Source organism: Carassius carassius, chromosome 6, assembly GCF_963082965.1.
Source record: "Carassius carassius chromosome 6, fCarCar2.1, whole genome shotgun sequence".
In the NCBI taxonomy this organism is placed as follows: domain Eukaryota; kingdom Metazoa; phylum Chordata; class Actinopteri; order Cypriniformes; family Cyprinidae; genus Carassius; species Carassius carassius.
In genome coordinates, this window is record NC_081760.1 from 1,442,501 (window position 1) to 1,465,215 (window position 22,715).

The window sequence follows — 22,715 nt, forward strand, 5'->3', positions numbered from 1 at the left end:
GTAAATAGCCTTGCTGTAAATAACCATCAGCTAAATAACAAATTAACAGCTTTTAGAAACCCCAAATCTAACTAAATTCAACAAGCACAAATAAACTTGCTATTAAACTTGAATAATGTGAATTGCATGTCTTGTCATATGTCAGGCATATATATATATATATTAAACCCTGCTTTAACATATCTCTCTCCAGTAAGGCAAAACAGCCTGAGATTGTGCATTGAGACCTTTGAGATAAACAATTTTGTTGGTTTTTAGCTGTTAACTGGGGATTTAACGATGCAAATCAATGAAAATAGGTGACTATTTAAGTCAGTTGTTAAACAAATTGCAAAACCATTGGTGGGGATTTATATGAATGTATCTCTGAGGGGAACTGATTGTCTTCAGGAAAGTTTAGATTGTTGCGTTTCATCTTGCCTTGTATAATGCATTGTTTATTAGCACAGCACTGATTTGTTTACAGCTGTGCATAATTTCACAAAGCTTAAGTCAGACCATTCTGTTTTTGCTTCAAATGCATTTTATGTACAAGGTTTATTTTCTGCTGGAAAATGTAAACATGCTGATATTTCTTTCTTTTTAAAAGAAAAAAAAGAAAAGAAAATCCAGGCTAGGAAAGAGCACAGGCAAAGCCGTTGTTTGAATGAAGAAATTCATTATCATTGCATTTGTATTAATTGTGTCTATTATTTAATCTGGGATTTATTTTAAAATCCTATTTAGTTTTGTTATTTGACATAAAATATATTCAATTCCATTTCCATTTCAAAAAAAGAAAAATGAATTTTTTTTTCATTTATAATTTGTCTTAAATCTAATTTTGTTAAAAAAAAAAATGAAAAAAGTGAAAAAACACATTGTGAAAAGTTAAGTAAATTGTTTCATCCCTACTGATAACATTAGCCACCCAGATAATAATCATAAATATGTCTTATATATATTTCAAACTCTGCTTTGGGATTCTTTGGAGCTTTGGAAAAAGATAAAATAAGATCCAATGGGCTAGAGATCAGATGACAGAGAAAGCTGAAAAAAGGAGCTTATAATTGTGAATATTGCAGATATTTTTATTCCCAGCTGGATTATACTTTAATCCATGGATATCCACAAGATTATTCTGAGTTCTAAAACTGTCTTTATGGCCCACGCAGCATCAAGTAACAGAAAAAAAAATCCTTGAAATAAAAGAAAATCCCTTGTAAAACCACACATTTCACATTTTATGAAATAACACTTATACAAGCATACACTCAGTATATCTGCCTTATGAGTCTGTTTAAAACGGTTTTACAGTAACTACCTGTGTTCTGAATGCGATTAAGTAACTTTAACAACAATTTCATCCAACACTGCAAGCACAGCAAATCATGGCTGCAATACATTTCTTGTTCTATAGCTTTTGTACTTTAGAAATCCTGTAGATGCATGCGCTCGCCAGCAGATGGCGCAGCAGTGACCTGCCATAATGAACACATTCAATGCAACCATCCCTCTGGAATTAGCTCTTATACATACGGTACACATCAATATTCCTGGTATTGCAATGGTTTAACATCTGTTTCAGAAATAAGAATCTGAGCTTTACTAAAAAAAATCTATTTCAGATCTATTTTTTTCTTGATTTCACACTGCTATTTACTGATTCACTAAATGCAATTCCATAAAACTGTGCGGTTTTTTTTAAATGACAAGTATATGGCAATGTATTTTCATGAAATGATTTATAGTAGCTTGTTAAAAATCTCCTTGGTTGGAGAAGGTGGCTTTTACTGCTGATAAACTCAGGGACACCCACACACAATCATACATGTATTTATGCATACTCACAACTTATACTCTACAAATAATGGTTCTATTCAAATCAGGGTAACCTGTGTCAAGCCACATGAATATTGATTACACACAAAACCCATCTTAAAGGGTCTGTCTGTATAATTTTGCATATGACTACTTCAGGATTTCACAACAGTTATTGATGCATCAAGGTGTGAGTATTAAAATACGAGAAGTAGGATCTCTGCTTTGTTTTGTGTACTCAGTCGTGCACCGATATATCAGACAAAAGATTGCTCAAGTTATTGCTCTGATATGACTTATTAAATTCTCTGTCCAAATCCCACTTGTCTTTTTATTTTCTGTTTACTATCACTTAAAGCCTTTCTTCTTAAATGCAGAAAAGGAGTGGTTAGAGTATCTACAGTAGCTCATTTGCATACCCCAGTAATCTTAAATTAAAAACACACACGAGGGGAACTCTAACGAGACCTTTTAATTGCTGTAGACGTGGTTACCTAGGAGATAAGGCACTGGAGATCAAAAGAACCCATCCAGAGGGAGAATCTGTTTTTATCTCTGAAGATATCAGACAAACAGAAGGGATACTGTATGTCACAGAGAGCGAGCGGGCATAGAAATATGAAGAGACAGAAAGATGGCATTCAAGGTTACAGCATAGTATCTTTTGCTTTGCTCCCATCACTAGTGTACTCAAGCTTTCCTGCAGTGTATTTCTCTCAATGTCTATTTCTTTTTTATCCTCCTGTACCCTTATCTTAGCAGGGCAAATTCCTTTTGTTGTAAATGCTGCATTAATTAATCTATTTTAGTCAAAAAAAAATTGAGTACATGCACGCACAATGAAAAGCTCATCCATATCATCGATATAAAATATAAAAAGATGCAACCTCGCTATCTCTTCCTTGCTGTTTCACCAGTGTTCAGGTACAACGAACCCATGTTTCCCATTAAATGGCAAACAAAATCACATACTAAAATCTTTAAATGCATAAAATTACTTAAAGAATTAGTTCACTTCCAGAATAAAAACGTCCTAATAATTTACTCACCCCCCATGTCATCCAAGATTGGTTTTTAAAGGCAAACATTCCAGGATTTTTCTCCATATATAAAAACCTGGCCAGTTCCAAGAGATGGCATACATTAAATCATTAAGAGCCTGGTGAAATGAGTAAGAGACAAACAATATCAAATGTTAAGTTAGATTGACTTCCCATGGCATGTTGAATTAGAACATCCTAAGTGTCTAAATAATATAAAATACATTATATATCTTTTGTAAACAAGTAATTAACTAGGCTGTTACTTTATTGCCGTTATCAACCAACTTTGCATGTGTGGATGATTGCACAACAGACTACTTTACAAAAATAAACACTTAAGCCAACAAACAAATAAATAAACCTCACCTGGGACTCCACTAAAACATTTCGCTCTTCCAACCCCACAAACCAAAACTACGCCCTTACATATTGCATATATGAACATTTTTAGTAGAGAATTCACTTTAGTTTTTAGAGGGTTATAAAGTAATTTCTGAGCATCTTGTGCTCAACAAAATAGATCTGAGCATTACGTCTTGCAGAAAAACTGAGCTACCACAGCAACACTAACGAGAAAAAGAAAGCAAACCAGTGTTAGATGAATATGTTTAGGTTCTAGTACTTGTACAGAGTTACCTAATTTTATAGACTATACCATTTTTAAAGAAATGTTTACCAAATGTTTGAAGGCTTCCTTCTGATACAGTTCTCCTCACTTGATTTCAGAAATTCTGACCATTTCGTGTCAAAACTCACGGCTGCTGAGAAGACATCCACAAAAGAGCATTTTAAGGACCTATTCTCGCTATTAACTATTTGTTCATTAGCATGCATACAGTATGACTATTTATAAAGACCATATTAAAGCCTTATTCTGCATGACTTTATTCTAGATCCCTTTATCCGACCCCAAACCTAAACGTAACAACTACCTTACTAACTCTTAATAAGCAGCAAATTAGGAGTTTAATTAGTGAATTAGTGTTACCATATCTCCTCTCCTCTTTCTTTGCTGTCAAGGTCAGTTTCTATCACAACAAGATCAGCAACTCTACAGACGCACATGCCTACTATTCACAACATACTTTTCCTCCCATCACCTCTTTCATTGCTGATGACCTTGCCACTTTTTCACTAATAATGTGGAGACTATTAGAAACCGTCAACATTCAGAACACTTTCCTTCTTTTCTCTGCCTTATGGAGACTGAGGCCTTCCTCCTGTCCTCCACATGAAAAAAAAAACTACAGACCAGTTTCTCTCCTACTTTTCATGTCCAAAATACTCCAAAAAGTTGTTCGATCAATTCCATGCTTTTTTCTTACAAAACAACCTTTTCCATAACAACCAATCTGGCTTCAAAAGCAGATGCTTCACAGAGAATGCCTTTTTGTCTGTTGATGAAACGGCTGGCAGGAGTTACTTCCAAATCATCTGTCCTCATCCTTCTGGACTGGTTTCTCCTACCAGTGCTACCAAGATGATGCTTGTCTTTTTGACATCAAGGTCTGGATGCAAAATGTTTTATAAATCCCAGCTCTGATAGAGTCTCATTGTTTAAAATTAAATTTAGTTTGGAAATATCCAACCATATAGTATTCTCTCTCTCACACACACACACCCTCACTTAATCTCTTGTTTGTCCTCTCTCTTTTCCCCTCCTCTTAACTCGAATGTAAAGTATAGTCATGCAGTTAGTCTGTATAATTACAGTCAATTCTATAATATGAGCTTCAACACTTTATCCCTTGCCATTTTTAGTAAAGCATCTAATATGTGGGATTTCCATTCTAATATATTTCTATTGTACATTTTGGTGGTTAATTCGTATAAATCTGCGGTTAGATTAGATAGGCATGTTTTTTCATTGAGTTGGGCTGTGTGTGTTGGTTGTCGCAATCCCATTTTTGGACTATTCACACAGACAGACAGTTTTACACAGACACAATCCTTTCTGACAATAAATGTGCCTGTCAGTGGAACAATGCTGTCCTTACCTCCCCCTCACATAAACACATATAGACCTTTAGCAATGTTAGCTGTGGAGGAGGGGCACGCTTTCCACCAATGCATGAGCTCTTTCCATCAGGGACTCATATGAGCAATTAGAGAATATATATTTAGTTACAGGGAGTCAGCAGTGTGTGTATAGCAACAAGACCTAGCTGAATAAAATAACTTCATGTGTCTGAATCCTTCAAAGTAAGCAAATTTAATGTTAGACCTCCTCAGAGAGACTTCAAAAGCAGAAATGGATGTAGTCATCAGCAAAATACATGTGTGCAATAAATGAATGCACATTATTAAATTCTGCACTGTTAGTTAATGACTGAATACATGCAAGTAGTCATCCTAACAAAGCTGTTACTCAAACAGCAAAGCTCGGAAATTATTAGAGACCAGGAATGTTTATTGCCTTTCCAGTTCAGAACAATCTGTTTAAAATGATCTCAGATTACACTGATGTCTGCATGTCTTCTACACACATGGACATGTTGTATAAAATTTAAACAGGTTGATCAATACTTTCATATGTGACCTGTAATATATTGATCTAAAATGGAGAAGGAGAATAAGAAATCAATTTAATGTGCATCTGAACATTACTGAATTGTAAAACAGATATATTCTCTCTCACACACACACTCACTCACTCTCTCTCTCTCTCTCTCACACTCTCTGTGTGTGTGTGTGTGTGTGTGTCTGTGTGTGTGTGTGTGTGTGTGTGTGTGTGTGTGTGTGTGTGTGTGTGTGTGTGTGTGTGTGTGTGTGTGTGTGTGTGTGTGACAGATGCTCAGCTGGGCATTAACTCCATCTGTTCTCTCTGAGTGCCTTCCTCTTTCTGGACAGTTGGACTTCATATACATTCATTAGAAGTGTGTGTGTGTGTGTGTGTGTGTGTGTGTGTGTGTGTGTGTGTGTGTGTGTGTGTGTGTGTGTGTGTGTGTGTGTGTGTGTGTGTGTGTGTGTGTGTGTGTGTGTGTGTGTCACTTTAGTGAAATGGGGAAGGGGCACACATTGTGTTTGATGTTAACAACCTATTGAAATGTAAAGACAAAAGGACACATGTAGATTTATAATTCATGATTCGCCATAGTTCAATGCGAAATTGTAAATTTTGAATTACGTTTTGGTTGACATAATGCAGTATCTGATTGATTCTCCTGTTTGGTAAAGCTGCATTTCTGTGCCACTCCTGCAGTATTATTGAACAAGCTGCCATTTTAGCACTGAATTGCCATTATTATCAGCTTGTCGTTGATGATTAAACCAACCAAGCTTTTGCATAAGATCTGATAGTTTATGCTCACAATAAGCATATGTGTTTGATGATTATTCCCAGTGAGGTTGATAGGAAGAAAACATGAAACTTTTATTTAATTGTAATAGTTATACGATGTTATTTAACCTGAGTTGACAGGTGCAGGCATGTCAGCTTAATAACCTACATTAAATTAAACACTGGTATTCAAGTACACAACTAGCTACTGTACTCAAAAGAGAACTCATCCAGCGATTCTACGAAATAAATGCGCATACTAAGGTAAGGTTGTTTACATCGCTAAGCCCCGCCCCTTGCTTGTTCTGACACGTGTCAATCAATCGGAACCCTGATAAGGATGACGCGCGGTGACGTCACGCTCAGAGCCGGGGGGAAGGAGGACGGAAAGAATGGCGACCCAGTGCCGGAGCTCCAAATGCACGGTCGAAAGAAAAGGATTCCGGAGGGAACTCGACTCATGGCGGCACAAACTCATCCACTGTGTCGGTGAGATTAAACCACCGCTCCGTAAGCGGACCTATCGCACGGTCCGCTCGAGTTATTTCTCGCCCGAGTCTCCCTCAGCCGCTGTTAGCTTTCGGAGTTGCTAAGCGAGCGTGTGTCAAGTTCAAAAATATCGTTAGTGTAGAACAGTCGTCCGCGCGAAGCTTTTGTGGCTAACGGAAAAAACGGACAAGGGGCGAGCGGGCTCTACCGGATCCATTTTCTTTGTCCCTACTTCTTGATTCCTCGATAACCGAGTTAGCTTTGCACTCACTGACCCTTTCTACACCGAATACCGATGTACGAACGACCGTGTGATTGAATTATAATAACAAGAGCGTCCAGCTTTCTGAGGCTCCTGCGTGAGTTAGTCATGTTTGCGACGATGTCCTAAAGTAGTAACGTTACTGTTTTGATAAGTCATTAGTGATTTTTTTTTAATGTTTGGAAAGCGGGTAACGTTAGTTAAATAGAAACCCGGTTTAATCTTTTAAAATATCCTCTTGGGAACCAGACGAAAAAACAGGTTTATTCAAAAATAAATAAATAGAAATAAAATGTTATGCATAGGCAAAAACAATGTTTTATTTTTTTTCCCTTTAACGATTTGTTTTTAGGTTTCCTGCTATTTTAGCCAAACTTTGTACAAGTTGATACTCAAATGTTGTTGAAATATATCACAGTATGATTTAATATACTGCATTTTATGGAATATTTGTGTAAAATGTCCATAAATTGGTATTCCTATTTAATACCATTGCATCTTATTTGCATATCCGTGTGTTTCTGGGGCAAACCATAATGAGAAAAAGAAGTGTAATAATGGAAGTAAAATTAAAAACTTTGCAACTTTTTAATAAGAATATCTAATTTTATAGAATTATATCTCTAATTTTTGTTGTGTTTCTCCATAACGCCTGGTTAGTGATTAACCCTTTGTCCTGGCGTCCTCTACAGAAGACATGGGTTTCGTAACAAAAAGCCACATACCATGTTTTCTGAGATATTTATTTACGACAAACAATTTGAAAATTAGCCAGATTTCATTGTTAATTACAAAACACATTACACACAATGTTTACTGCATAAACCGTTCACTAAATAGCCTCTGGGTTTACGTGAAACTGTTGACATGCATTTAATACGTTGTTGTAAACGCTACTTTGCATGAATAAGAAAATGCACGTTAATGTTTTGAATAGAAATGCCTATTGGCAATTGTTTCTAACATTACGAGCAAAATGTGGGCACAACTAGGTTGTTAAAATAATTTTTTATTTCAATAGAATAGTGGAATTAATCTGTAGAATCTCAGTTTAATAGATTGTGATTTGTTGTATGGTTTTGAGGGTCGGATGCAGTCGAGAAGGTCAAGGCCTCTGAGGTTTTTAAGCATGAATACAGACAAGTTCATGCAATACCAAAATGCACCGAATTTGCAGAATGTGACATTCTTGGGTGAACTTTTGTTTGTGTTTTTGTAAAGACATAATGTGAATTTAGCTGCAGTGAAGGGCAGTAGCACTGGAAATATGAGTTTTTCTCACTTCTGTATAAAGTATTTCTAAATGATAATATTTACACACATCATGGCATTAGGACCACCTGACATTTGGTTAATTAGGCCTTGTCTTGCAGTTAATGATTTTCTTTTGCTGTTTGGGTATTTGATAGAATAATACATTGCATGTTAAATTGGTTTTTATTAACCAGTATTGTAAACGGGAAACTGTTTTAAATTTATATATGTTCAAATAAACCATCAATCATTTCACAAAACCTGGCCAGCAGGGGTTGTGACCGATTCAAAATATGAATGCATTTAGGATTTCACTCAGATAAGACTCTATTGTATTTGTTTGCAGGGTTTGAAAGTATTCTGGAGGGGATATATGGACCAAGGCTGCTGCAAGATCTCAATATATTTGATGGTGAGTTTTATGTTGTCTTCTGACTGTGCTTCGTCTTTCTCTCTTAATGGTATCAATGCTTCAGCTTACCTGATGGTTTTCATATGATTCTCGCTCAGAGTGTGAACCAGAGGCGGTGGATGATTGGTCCGTGAATGCAAACTGCTCCTTTTGCAACCTGCAGCTAGAGAAACTGAATGTAAGTCAACCCTCAGAAACCACAGAAAAGATGTGCTTATTATGGGGTGTTGGCTGGTAAGACAGAAATTAACTTTTTAACTTAGTGTTTTATACAATACATATCGTTTTCAAAGCAGTGACAAACAGAAAAAGAATGATTCAATGATGCAAACAGAAGTCAATTCTGCTGTAAAGCAGCTCTAAAAAGATCTAAAAAGTACATTATGGGTGATATTTGCTTTACAAACAAATACAAATATAAATTTTAAAAATTGCTTTTAACATTTTTTTTAATTGATTTACAGGGGATTTTTCCCCTAACCTTATCAAATGTGTAATTTTTATGTCAAATGTATGTTAGTTTGTGTATAGAAATATTAAAAGATTAAAATAATTACAGTGATACTTTAAAACTGAATCCACCAGTAGATGGTGACAAGTGAATCATGTTTAGTAAGATTTTACCAATTCTTTTCATATTTAAAAAATCTTTTATAATTCTAACTGCTGTATTTTTGTGTTTGCATGGTTTTTATTTTGTGTTTATGTAACTCTTGTATTATTATTGGACTTGGGTTATACAGGTTCATTAGCTTTGATCAGGTTACTCAGTTGCACGCAGTAATCTTCAGTGTGTTTTATTAAATGCGACTGAATGTTTGCACTGTAGAGCTCTGTTTGTATATAACAAATAGTTGTCGGTGTTTAGCTTCTGTTGTTCTGGGTGTTTTAATCTTTATAATGTATGGTTAAACACATTGTAAGTGCATTCAGCATAATTATAATTGAGCAGAACTCAATGCTGTGAGACTATAATCAGTGCTTGTTTGGGCTGTATGTGATCTTTTGTGACATAGGACCATCCTGCAGTGGCTGTTCCTGGCTCGCCACCCCCTGCTGAAACCCCCCCACCTCAGGGCCCGTCCACCTCTGATAAACTCCAGTGCCAAGCAGACCGATTCCTCAATGCTTTATTTCGTAAGAAGGGTGAGGAGTACATTCTTATTATCCATAGGGAGTGAAGTTTTTATTACAGCTGTTACATGCATTACCAGTGCTACCATCCATTACAACTTCTAACCATTGCATTTCTTTAAAAAATAGAATTTCTTTACTAAGCCTCGCATTTGCAAAGCATTAGAGTTTTCTTAAATTGAATGTCATAAAGTCTTCTAAAACAAATGTCTTAATGATCATTTTACGTTTGATGTTATATTTTAGGGATGTTAATACATAAATCTCGAAACATCCTATTGATTATTAAGCTTTAGAAGGCTGTGATTTCATTAAAAAAAGAACTGCTTCAAAGGGATTCTCAATCAATGAATAGTGCACATTTATACCAAGCGATTGCTTATGATCTCGAGTTGATGAATTATGAAAATGTCTGCTTTGTGGCCTTCATATTATGTGTTTTATACTGTTGCAAGACTGCATATTTTAGCTCTTATCTGAAGGATCAGCCCGCAATACTTAAGAAATTTCAAAATAAGAGTCCCGGTGCATTTCTTTCTTATTGGTATTTTGCTTACACTATAAATTGTATTTAATTTAATTTCAATTTAATTCATAGTAAACTATTGTAGTTTCTGGATACTTCCCCACTGGACGAAAAGTCAAAGAACATTATTTGACACATTATTGAATATATAGATTGTACAAATATTCACTATTTCACCCAGTCACTGAGACACTATGTGACAAAGCAAGGAGAACTATACCATTTAAATGCTGTAATTTACATAATTTACCATGCATAATATGAGTATGTAGTAACATTTTGTAGTAGTAGTAGTAATATAGCAATTAAAATTAATTTAAATAAAAATAATTAAAAATCACACTTATTTGTTTTTTGTCACATGTAGACCGTGGTATGCGTCGTGGTAATTGGAGGATTTTCCATTTCTTGCCTTTTTTTTGTGTGTATTTGACCATTTAAGCCTGCACCTAAAACTAAAAATATACTTTGCATGTTTCTTTATTACTCTAACATGTTAATAACTTTAAAAACTGCTGCCAACTGAAAGATATTTTTACATGTAGACACAAATAGGTCACATTTTGTCACAATCTCTACATTTCTTTTGAAAAATAGATTGTGGATATCATCAAAAATAGTCAGATCGCTCACCCCTAGTATCACATTGTAAACTTTCACTTGATAGAAATTTTGCAGAATCAGGCGTGAACTTATGGACAATTGGACAGAAGCGATTTTAAATATTAGTATTTTTATCAAACAGAAATCTATAGAGCAAGCTTTCAGAATTGTTAACGTTGTTGTCTTATACACAATGCATCCATGGAGCTCAGTTTATCAGCTCCAGATTCTTAAGATCCTTAAAGTCAAATATGTAGTAAAAGTAAAAAATTAGCTTTTACATAAGGAACGTAATGCATGCAATGAGATCTTTAACCAGGTCTGTACTGTTTAATGTCCCAGAATTCCCTCAGAGCTGTGATTCCAGTATACCGTTGGTGGCGCAGGAGTTGATGCGCAAGATGATTCGGAGGTTCGCCTTAGAGTATGCGTGTAAAAGCCAGGCTCACGAAGGCCTGAATGGCCTGAGCGACAGCTCTGAGCTTCTTCCTCATCAACCAGATCCTGACGGGCCTCTGGACCTCACCATCAGCCGAGCTTCTCAGGCCCTGAAAGGTAAGCACCACAAACAAATCCTTTTTCACTTCAGGAGACCAACACACAGTCAGATTCAGGAGTTTGTAGCTCAGTGTCAAAAGTTTCACTTTTTTTCAGAAAATCTAGTCGATTGATTTTCATTAATTATGCTTGTCTCTGAAAGGTACGCAACTCTGAATAAACAGGGTGAATTTACAGAGTGAGCGAATACTTCATTATTTGCAATGATCTTGTGCATTTGCTCTCAGACTTAATATTAATTGCTGTTTTTTTTTTTTTTTTATGGATTGCGTTTCATAGTAGATGGAGCACTTGACCTCTCTAAGAAAAATGCATCATCGGAAAATGAAACTCCTCAACGAAAGGTTTCAGGGTGAGTACTTGTTCTTGTTTACCAAGTTGTGTGCTTGACTGTTGACCGTCATCCTAACGAAGCCAGAGAAAAGCTTGGTATCAAAATGCTAACATTTTGATACAGTAATATCGATCAGAAAAAGTTTTTTTTTTAATCCTATCTGATAATTTTGTGTGAACAAATTCTACTTCTCATACATTTGATGTGTTTTTTATATAATTCAGTGGTTGTTTTGTTGCACTGCCAAAGGGTTGACTCTTTTCTAACTTGTTGGAAGGTAACGTCACATTTGCCAGCAGTCAGGGGCTTTACTTGTTCCTTTGTGCCGCCTGTATTTATTCATCTGTTTATTGATCTATTCGTTGATTCATGCAGTATTACTTTCACATGAGTCTTACAAAATGCATCCGCATTGCAAAGATACTGGAAGTACTTCCATAGACGCTTGTCTTTCTCCACACAATTGACGAGAGACTGTCCTTCCAAGAAGTATCGTTTGCAACCTAAGGCCAAAAACAAAAAGCGTTTATCCCCAAACAACTCAAAGGCTTTGTGTTATACAGACAATTGAGAAGCGAGTGATGTTACCAAAAGACAAGGCAGTAAAGGAGTGGACCCTGAGTGCGTCCTGTCATTGGTCCGCTCACCCCATTCGTTTCTCATCCTCCCACCCACCTCCCCTTAGGAGACCAATCAGAGAGGACTATTTGGATCGCAGCTCTGAGTTTGCAGAAGGTTTGCTCTCGAAAGCTTTGAAAGATATTCGCTCCGGATCACTGGACATTCACAAAGCAGCCATACTATACGGGATACCTCAGAAAACCTTACAGCTCCAGACAGAGGCCTTATCACCAGAGCGGAGGGCAGGGGAGCCACCTGTTTTTGGCACTGAGGCGGTGAGCCCAAGCAACGACTCTCGGCTCGAGCAATCCGAAGTAAGAAAAAGTACATTAGCAGCACCAGAGCACACCGAGCTGAAGTTCCCAGCAACCGTGACCGCCTCATCATACCTTAAACAGTTAACCTTGCAGAGGATGGTCTCGCAGCTTCAGGAGCAGAACAACAGCATCTCGCCAGCCACATCTCCTCAAAGTCCTGCCGCTGGGCAAGCTGTACACATCCGAATCCCTCAGGTACGCTTCAGTGCTCAGCCCAAAGCCCAGCTGGATCTGGCCGGCCTGGTGGATGCTGTGTACCAAGCCAACAAAGCCTCCGACGGCTCCGCTGCTTTCCACAAGCTGAAGACCATTCTCCCTAAACAGGGCTTGATGGAAAGCCACTCGGGCCTCGAGTCACGTCTCCTCCAGGGCGACCTGCCTCCACTGTGTCTGAACGTGAAGAACGGGAGCATCACCGGAAGCATGCTTGACTGTGGAGACAAGCAGCCACGGAAAAAGCGGGGCCGTTATCGCCAGTATGACCACGATATCCTAGAGGAGGCCATAGCCATGGTGATGAGTGGGAAGATGAGCGTGTCGAAAGCTCAGAGCGTCTATGGGATTCCACACAGCACACTTGAGTACAAAGTCAAAGAGCGCACCGGCACGCTCAAGACCCCACCAAAAAAGAAGCTCCGCCTTGCTGAAGCGGCAACCTCAGGCTCCGGAAAGTCAGGGACAACAACCAACGCCTCATCTACTGCCTACAAACAGTCTTAACTCAAAACCAAAACCTCAACATTTTCCTAGAGAGAGAGAGAGAGATGATGGTTTTAACAAAAACATCGCCTAAACTTCAACCAACAAGGATTTTATTTTTGGTTTTGTTTTTAACATGCAGTAAGGACCTCATTCAGACTAGGAAGTTACACTTGAATCCTCAGCCACAGCTTAAATGGTACATTTGATCAAGTTACAAAACATGCCTTCAAAAAAATCTATTCAGGGGTTTCACTGTGGATATCTATATGAATATATATATATTTAAAATATTTTAAAGCACTGTTGATTTCTAAGTTAACTGCTCTTAAAAGGAAGAGAGATAATATTCAGGTTTTGTTCATACATAAGCTAACCTCAGCTTAATGATTGTTCTACGCAGCTTTCACACTAATTAGTCTTTGTAGCGACTGGTCGTTTCATTTGAAGTCTATCAGCAGTATTTTGTGACGGTATGACTGTAACGTCTCTCTTAACTCATCGGTGGGAGATGTCCATCCTTATATGCAATGGGGAGATATGGGTACGAGTTTCCACTCCCGCAAATTTTGGGCTATTGATGCTTATTGGCAGGTAATCAGTTTTATGAAGTACATTAATTAGGACTGTTGTTAGATGATTGGAGTGAAAGCTTGGACCATCTCGGGCTTTTTGTGGATGAGACTTCCCACATTCTGCTCTGATAGTGATTTTATTTTGATTTATTTAATTGCTTTCTTATTTTATGTCCTGCCCTTTGTATCTTTTTTTTTTGCCTGCAAATCTGCTCTGCAAATCATACGGGGTAAGTTGCAACGTAATGCATGTCAGAATGATACACAGAGGGGAAAAAAGTGCTTGACGGTCGTCTCAGCGAATGTCTGTTTTACACTGAATAATAGATTGCTTTTTCAGTAATCAGAACTACTGAAATTCTCATGTTGCAGATTGGAGTTCTACTCTAGATTGTTGTGTTGTTGCTCAAACTAAAAACATCATTGCATTAACTGCCTGCTGAAACGAAACAGTTCAGGGTCATTTTGCCACTCCATTCACACACTCCTTGAGCGAAGCAGTTTAGAGTTGGGTGCTGCTGAACTTTGATCAGAATTTCTCCTGGTCCGTATTTCATGATGCACTTATCATGGGGCAGAACTGCCAATCCTGATCCAAGTGCTGCTCTGAATTGCTTTGTTTTAGGTCCAGGTTTCAACAGTTTTGCTGCTCTTGCTTTGTGGTGTTTTTTTTTCTTTCATGTTAATGATTATTATAGCTTTTAATGAACTATTATACAACTGATTCACTTTCTTTATCAAAATTTTTAAAACAGAGTTAGGGAGGTTGGAATATAAGATTCAGTTGCACTTTACAAAAGATGCACACATACTTGTGATACACGTTATTATTTCAAACTTGCAGTGAGAAAATGCCATATACTGACTTTGAATGGCATCTTTTTAGCATCATTCAGATATCTGATTCACAAGTATACTTGTAGAGCTTTGCAAAGTATAGCTGAAGCATTATGTGAATTTTGTGATTGAAGCTTTGGAAATATGAACATTTCCAAATGCATTGTTAATGTGTTTTATCTTTGTGTTGTGAATGTTCTCTAAATGGTTTACCTCTTATTGTTCCTCAAATGTTAAATTCCCCTCCCCTAAAAGAACTGAGATACTCTTAATTTAATTTAGAAACATTTATCCAACCACCCTGAATGTTCTTCACAGCTCTTAAAATTAACAGCACCATGCCTGCTCTTACAGCTACTGCTCTGTTACTCTGCAGGCCAGTAGCAGTTTTACATAAATCAAAAAAAAAATAGTATTTGTATACTACTAAAATCGGTATTGTGGATTTATATACTGTTACCATAATTACTGTTAAAGTTTAGTTTTTTCTCTCGGGGATAGTTAAGCCACAGTCACAGTTTCACTTTTAATGTAAAGGGTGGTCATGCAGATTTTTTTTTAAATTATTATTACTGAAATCATATACATGTGTTGTCAGCGCTGCAATCTCATATTTTCATTATATGGGATACTTTTAGGCTCCCTGTGGGGAATGTTGATCTCTTATTTCACATTGCTGTTCTTATATATTAATATTAGTGTCCTGTATAATTTCAGTCCAAAACATTATTATTCTCAGGGTAACAACAGTCCTATAAAAACAGAGCATGGTCGAGAAGTTAGAACTGTTCTTTTATATCAAAATAAGGCTCCTTGGGATTCTGTTATGGACCCAAATATGGTTCATCCAAAGCCAGTTTGTTTTCTCCCATTTAATGGGGACAGTTTGTTCAGGAGTAGTTATAGATCAGAGAGGCATACGATTATTAAAATTCGATTTAATGTTTTTCACTTCTGAGAACAGTTTGGCTTAATTTTATAGATGGATCATTAAATGGATTACCAGTGTAGGCCTTTCGAAGTATGTGTAATTTCATATTCATGACAGGTGCAGGATATAAGTCATTTTGCAATCAGTTATTTATGCATATATTTGTTGCACTAAGATTGATTTTGTATTATTCCCTCTAATTTTATCATCTAATTGTATTTGTGTTGTGTTATTTCTTTCGATGTAATCAGAATATGAAGTTTAAATGTGTTAGTTTTCTGTTGAAGCACTTCTGTTCTCTTGCACATTGTTATGTGAAATGCTATACTGCACTTGCATGCCTAAGTGAGTTTCTTGTCCTGTCCATGTTCCTCTACTACATGCCCACCTTTTTTTCTTTTTAATCCTAGACAGGTTAATATATTTAATCTTTTTGATGTTTTTTGTCAACTAAAAGCTAATTGGTCCTTTAAGCATGCATTTGTGTCTGAAATATATTTGATGTGGTCTCTCTTTTTGACATTTCAGGGTAAAAGCTAATCAAAGCTAGAATTGAATTAATTGTAATAAGATGGAATACTGAAGGCATATAATGTTTTAACTAGCCTGCATTTAAAAATGTGATTTTTATATACTTTTTCAAACATTCTCTAATGTTTCCCTTCACTCCTTAACAAATCCGTGTTACCCTTTTGGGGTAGTTATATTTTAATTTTAAAATAGACAACTTATTGCCTGCCAATGTTGTTGGTTTGTAATCGGTTTTGTCAGTTAACACATCAAATCATCAGGAAACAAAATGATTCAGGTTTGATGGAAATAAATATTCTGTATAGTTTTCCTAAGTGTAAGCGTTACTACAATCGCCATCCTTTGCCTTCAAGTTACCAATAAAAAATTGTTCCATGTACTGAGTTTTGTACTTTTTTTTTTTTCTTATTTCTAATCCACGCATAAGCTGACAGAGGTGGAATAATGCTTTATCTGTGGCGTTTACACATTTAATTCAGTTTATACAATCTGTAAGGACACCTTTGCAATGTCATTTGGTGCCTTTAACAAGATGAGCATTGCTCATTTAAATACAGCTGTGCAAACTTTATAATTCTTCAGTATGTCTTTTATAGTAGGATTTTGTAAATCCTTTAATGTATTACAGGTTATAACGGAGTGAAAAAGAAATGAGTGGCGTAGCTCAGCTCACATTCATGAAAAGCTGATTATGCCAGTGATTGAGTAATGACTTAACCCAATTTATTTATGTAGTTCCTTAGGGCCATGCATGGAAGACCAGTCCAGGTCGGAGAAGGAAGATGGCTCTAATGCTCGAGCGGTCTGTAGAGTCACTGTGTTGGAGAAGGTCCTGTCTTCACTTTGTTCTCATCATAGACTGCTGCTCTATCATATTTTAAAGGACGTGCAGGAAGATTATAACACCTCTGTAACTCTGCGGGATGCTCAAAGAAGAGAACTAAAGGCTGGATCCCTCTGTTGTCATACTGATAAAAAAACACTTAATAAGGCCCCAATACTTTCATTAAGTGACTGCTCCGTAAATGTTGGCATTTGTTGCAGAACAGCTTGTAGGCTTCCAACATGTGCATTTTCTCCTCCATGCGTCTGTCTGAGGAACATTCATGGCCATTCCTGCCAAAAAACATCTATGGCGTGTGTTGGCCAAGACATCGGTTCCAACCCCACTGTTTGTTGTACTCACTCAAAACTACCCTCATGCCAGCAGCAGCACAATGGTGATCATACCTACATTTCTCACGTAAGAGAAGCTCTAATCACCCATCAGGGTGATTGTAGATGTAAAGGAAGCCGTAGCCCCTCCCCACCACCACTATCGCCAAAGCCAATGGACCTGGACTGCAAAGTAGCTGTGAAGTCCAGTCTCTTCCACATTCAGGACTGCAAGTCCATGAACATGACACCTCCTTCTCTCCTACCTCACAGAACCGAGGATGAAGATACAGCTTTGTACTCTAACACTCTTCTACGTGTGGCATCTCCTGATGTATGTCGCGAAAAGGTTGTAATGTTGCATGCACAAGCAGAGAATGACCACCAGTGTGGATCTTTTATAGGAGATCTAATGGATAGAGTCACTGAAAAGCTCAGGAGTATCCAACCTTCAGAGACGGAACAAAATCTCACGAACCATGCCAGTCAAATCTCCAAGACACAAGATGACACACATTTGACAGAGATTATAACAACTGTGCTACACAATAGTAGTAACAAAGATTACAACCTTAATGAGCTATTACAACGGCATGTAGCCACAGAGCAGCGATCCCCTCAGACACGATCACGTAAGAGACTGGAAACGTTAGTTGCCATGAGCAAGTCCCCTGACTTTCCATCATCACGAAGACGAAGCTTACAAATCAAAAGAGATCTGGCCAGTTTTAGTTCATCATATTTCAAGAGGAATAGGGGGTTTGAGAGAGAGAGGTCCTTAAAAACGGTTAAACCTGCGCAGCTAACATACTCTCTTGTTGAACAATCTGAATGCATAAAGTTGGACGGAAAATCCAAGACTGTGTACACAGAGCCTGTAAAAAATACCTTAGAAAATCTGAAAACACATGCACAAACTGAGACACTGAAAAATCAAGAGAGCCAAGAAACTAAACCAAATACTGTACGTCTTGAAGAACCACTGCCTCCAGATGAAAGGCCACAATTACAAACAACAGATAGTGACCAGAAGGTAAAAGCGAAAACCCGCAAAAAGAATAATCAGACTGTTCAAGTTGGTAGAGCCAGACGAAATATTGTACCACCTCAGCGTTTCTCTTCCTATGTTACTGAGCCACGAAAAATGTATTTTGCAGCCTGTTTTTCAGAAAGTTTATTCACCAAGCATTCCCCTAAGGACAGCACCTTAACAGCACTTAGCTCTTCAGAAGAAATCTCCTGGCCAAGTCATGTATGTGACAAGCAGCCTTCTCAAACTAAGGATGAACAAGAAGACTGTGATCTGCCACAGAACACAACTTCATCGAAAGATGAGATTCTATCCATAAAAGAGTCACCATGTGAGCTCAAGAGTAATTTTAGGAATCCCGATAAAGGGAGTGCAAGAAAAAGGCCATCCACCTTGCCATCAAAAAGATCTAAACGCCATAGAACCAACAGTCTAAACACTGACCCACACAGTCCTACTGAAACTATGTCTAACTTTACTACCACTGAGAGTGCACAGCAGGCTAAAGCAAGCCTGTCTGGAATGAAATATGAAAGTCCAATAAAGCTCATGTTTGTTTCCTCTGTGACCGGTGAAGATGGTGTAAAATATACTCTCAAAGCAGCTGCCTCTGGCTCAAATTCCCATGGAGAGATGTTTGATCCATGTATGGAATCCTCATGGGCAGGCAGTGCCATAGACAAACATTTCCACAAATCTGTCTTTGAATCTCCTCCACGGAGAACAGGTGAGCGCAGTGGGAACAAGTGCACTTCACCGAAAGTGCTTTCACTCAATGCATTATTGCCCGGTTGTTCAAGCAAAGAAGGTGGAATCCAAGAAACACTACCAAGTGTACATCAAACAACTCCAGGAAAAAGGCGTCCTGGGCGCCCCAAAAAAATAAGACCACATATTGAGAAGTCTGTGAAACGCCCCATTGGCAGACCTCCGAAACCCAAAACAACTGATGTAAGTTCTCCGACTGGTACAAGCGGTTTAAGTGCAGTGAGTCAAAGAACAACAGAAATGTCTTATAAGGATGATGAAAACAAAAATCTAAAAATCACTATAATGTATGGAAGATCAAGAAGGGCAAAAAGAGTCGTTTCTGAAGATTTGAGTAATTTCCCAGCAGAGCAGCATGTTTCTGAAGTATTAAATGGTGGAACGGACAGTAAAACATGCTCTGGAAAGATGAGTAGTTCTGATCAAATTATCAAAGATCTCCATTTTGTTATGCCTATTGAAGAGAGGAAATGCATCTATTCTAGCAGCAACATCAAATGTCAAAGACTGAGTGACACAGCAGTGTCAAGAAAACCAGGAAGACCTCCAAAAGTCAAAATTTCTGGGATCTCTGTCACTGTCACCACAGGGTCGCCAAGGCAAAGAAAGATACATTTAAAAAGGGACACAAAAGATATACAAATTCTTAGAAAGACTCTTTGCAATGAATTTCAACCTTCTAAAGATCAGGAGACAATTGGCATTCCTAATAACATTCACAAGGATACAGGGGCTGCACCAAAAGAACATAACCAGAATACCAGAGGGCAGGTCATACCAGTGAGGCATTCGGTTAGAGAGCGGAAACCCTCCATTCATTTGCTCCACTCTGTAGCTACTGCCAGATCCTGTGCATTGGTTCGCAGGTCACGAAAACTACTGATGAATAAGGTTAGCTGTGAGGCCAGCCAGAATACAAAGAACGCACAAGAGGAGCTCCCAAAAAATGCACTTTCCATAAAGACCAAGTATGTCAGTCGCGCACAAGACATTGTCCATTTTTCTGCTGTTTCGATGGACTCTATTTTTTCACTGAATGAGGACTTCAGGTGGTGGCCCACCTCTGCATCACCTGAAACTTTAAATGAAGAGTTGGCTAGGAGGATCAGGCTAATGTCCAGCACTTGGGTATCAGATGTCCCGGAGGCTAACAAGTCAGGAGAGGTTAAAACTGATCTTAAACCGAAACCTTGTAAGAAGCTCGATGGTTCTGCTGAGAAGCCTGCTTCTGCCATCAAAATGCTTTTTGAGAAAAACTATAATATGGAGAAGCTCTGCACTTGGTTTATGCAGTCCACAGAAACTCAATCCCTTGCGATTGTAAAGAAAGCAACTGCAAGAAATCCCAAAGACGTCTTTCACTACAACCTGAGCAGACCCAATTGCAAAGTGAATATTTGCCCAAGTCCACAAGCAGAAAGACTCAGGAAACATGTCAAGAAATTTGCTAAAGTCGTCCCAAAGAGTCCGTCAATGCTCAAGCAAGCACAAGAAATGCGGTCAAAGTCAACAATGTCACAAGCCAAGAGAAAACCTTTTAACACCTCATCATTAAAGCCAAGGCATGAAGATAGGCAGCACATGTCTAGAAGCACATGGGTTGTCTACAGAACAGCTCTGTTAAAAGCAAGGCTAAAGTTTAAAACCGGGCCTAGGATAAAATTAGGAGGGCACAATTTTTTTCATGACCAGATGAGGACAATGACTTCAGGTGCTAAGACTCTAGAATTATTGAAAGAAATGCCTAATTTGGTAGAAAAGACCAGACCAGTCATGAAAGTTCAAAATGCATTAAAGCTTCTAGCCAAAACTCCTCAGAAAATTATTGCCAATATTTCAAAGCAGAACAGAATCAGCTCCCAAGCTTGGAGTCCCGAGTCCCTAAAGGAGTGCAGGGTGTTTCTGAAAAAGATCAACTCCCCAAACACAAAGTCAATGACAGAGGAATGTAACAATTGCACAGTAAAGCTATATGATGAGGAAGAAGAGAATGAGGATGTTACGTTGGGAGTGACGCCTCAAAGTACAGGTAACTCTCCAGTACAGCTGCCCTCATCCCCAAAAAGCCTGAGCAAGAAAGGTAGAAAAAGAGGCAAACGGAAAAGTGCCAGCACAAGTCCATCCCCTTCGACAAAAATCATCAGACAATCAAGGAGCAGCAGGGGTGTCCTGGGAGCGAGGTGGTGTGACTTTGTGCTCGGTAAGTCATCTTTTAGCATAATTTTTTTGTTATGCCGGAAATATACTCTATGCAAGTACGCAAACATGTTCTAGCTATAAACGCTCTGAGCATGATAGCAGAGCAAGATTAAAGTGAAATTTTCCAAAATATACTTTCATAAACCGCATAATCACCAATCCGGTTTAAAGGAACACTGCACTTTTTTTTTATTTTTTTTTAAAGTAGGCTCATTTTCTCCGGGTCTGGTGGTAGCACTTTTAGCTTAGCTTAGCATAGATCATAGAATCTGATTAGACCAATAGCATCTCGCTCAAAATTGACCAAAAGAGTTTCTATATTTTTCCTATTTGAAACTTGACTCTACTGTAGTTAATTTTTGTGTACCAAGACTGACGGAAAATAAGAAGTGATTTTCTAGGCCGGTAATATCACTGCGCCTGCTGCACCCATGATACGGCAGTAAAGTTCCTTGATTATTACAGCTAGAACGGCAGTTCGTAGCCACATCAGCCTAGAAAATCACAACTTTTCATTTTCCATCGGTCTTAGTACACAAAAAGTTACTATATAAGACAAATTTGAATGTAACTCATTCTGACACGTTAGTACTGAGGGTTGTTACTGCCAGACCGATGCAACTGTGCATGTTAAGTATGTTTAACCTGATTGTTGTGTTGACCAATGTACGTTTCTGGCTAAGAATATTTTTATTTGATATTAAATCAAAAAGTTAGGTTTATTTATTTATCAGATAACGATTTAAAAACAGAATATGCCATGTTTTTTAGACCGTACTTTCTTTGAGAACTCAAATTTGTCTCCAATTTGTGGTTTACAGGGTCATTGAAATAACATGGAACCAGTTTTGGGCAAGGCATTTTCTTGAACTCTAACATAAGGTGCCTTTCATAAGGGGTCTGGCTGAGTATCGCAAACATTTTGACACGCGACCTCGGCAAGCGTCATGTAGCAAAAACGGAAAAAAAAGAAAAAAAATACAACTTTAAGATACTTTTTGCACTATTTAAACTTATTTTGTGTTTGTATGTTTTATGTAGCTTATAAAATCTCCCTTAAATTTTACTTTTGTTGTGGAGCAAGAGAAGATCTAGTAGTCACATGAAGGAGTACCAAAGGTCACAAGAGCAGTATATGGTTTGATTTGCCTAACCTGTGACTTTGGAGTCTCAAGAGTTCAAGTGGAAGGCAACTTATATAATTCTGGAAAAGACAAGTTCATTTAACATTTCTTTACATTTTATAATATTTGACGTTGTAAGAGCTCTTTAAATAGGATGTTTTTTTTTATTTTTGGTGAATGTTTTTTTTAAACCATGTCACTCTTTTTAAGTTGGGAATTTGTTTTAAATCAAG

The 22,715-nt window shown here is 37.7% G+C and overlaps 1 protein-coding gene across 4 annotated transcripts; it reads left to right on the plus strand.

The window, feature by feature from the left end:
• Window positions 1-6,465: 6,465 nt before the first annotated feature.
• On the plus strand, window positions 6,466-22,318 carry LOC132142167 (ligand-dependent nuclear receptor corepressor-like protein). Of its 4 annotated transcripts, none has more exons than XM_059551819.1 (8): window positions 6,466-6,612; window positions 8,475-8,540; window positions 8,639-8,718; window positions 9,557-9,686; window positions 11,146-11,358; window positions 11,641-11,713; window positions 16,942-21,359; window positions 22,180-22,318. In XM_059551819.1, the coding sequence occupies exons 1-8, from the start codon at window positions 6,516-6,518 to the stop codon at window positions 22,191-22,193; spliced, it is 5,091 nt and encodes a 1,696-aa protein (XP_059407802.1). In that variant the 5' UTR covers window positions 6,466-6,515; the 3' UTR covers window positions 22,194-22,318. The 4 variants fall into 4 exon arrangements, with proteins under 4 accessions (XP_059407802.1, XP_059407803.1, XP_059407804.1 ...); XM_059551820.1 differs by having other exon boundaries at window positions 11,644-11,713; XM_059551821.1 differs by lacking the exons at window positions 16,942-21,359; window positions 22,180-22,318 and adding an exon at window positions 12,381-13,441.
• The last annotated feature ends 397 nt before the right edge of the window (window positions 22,319-22,715 follow it).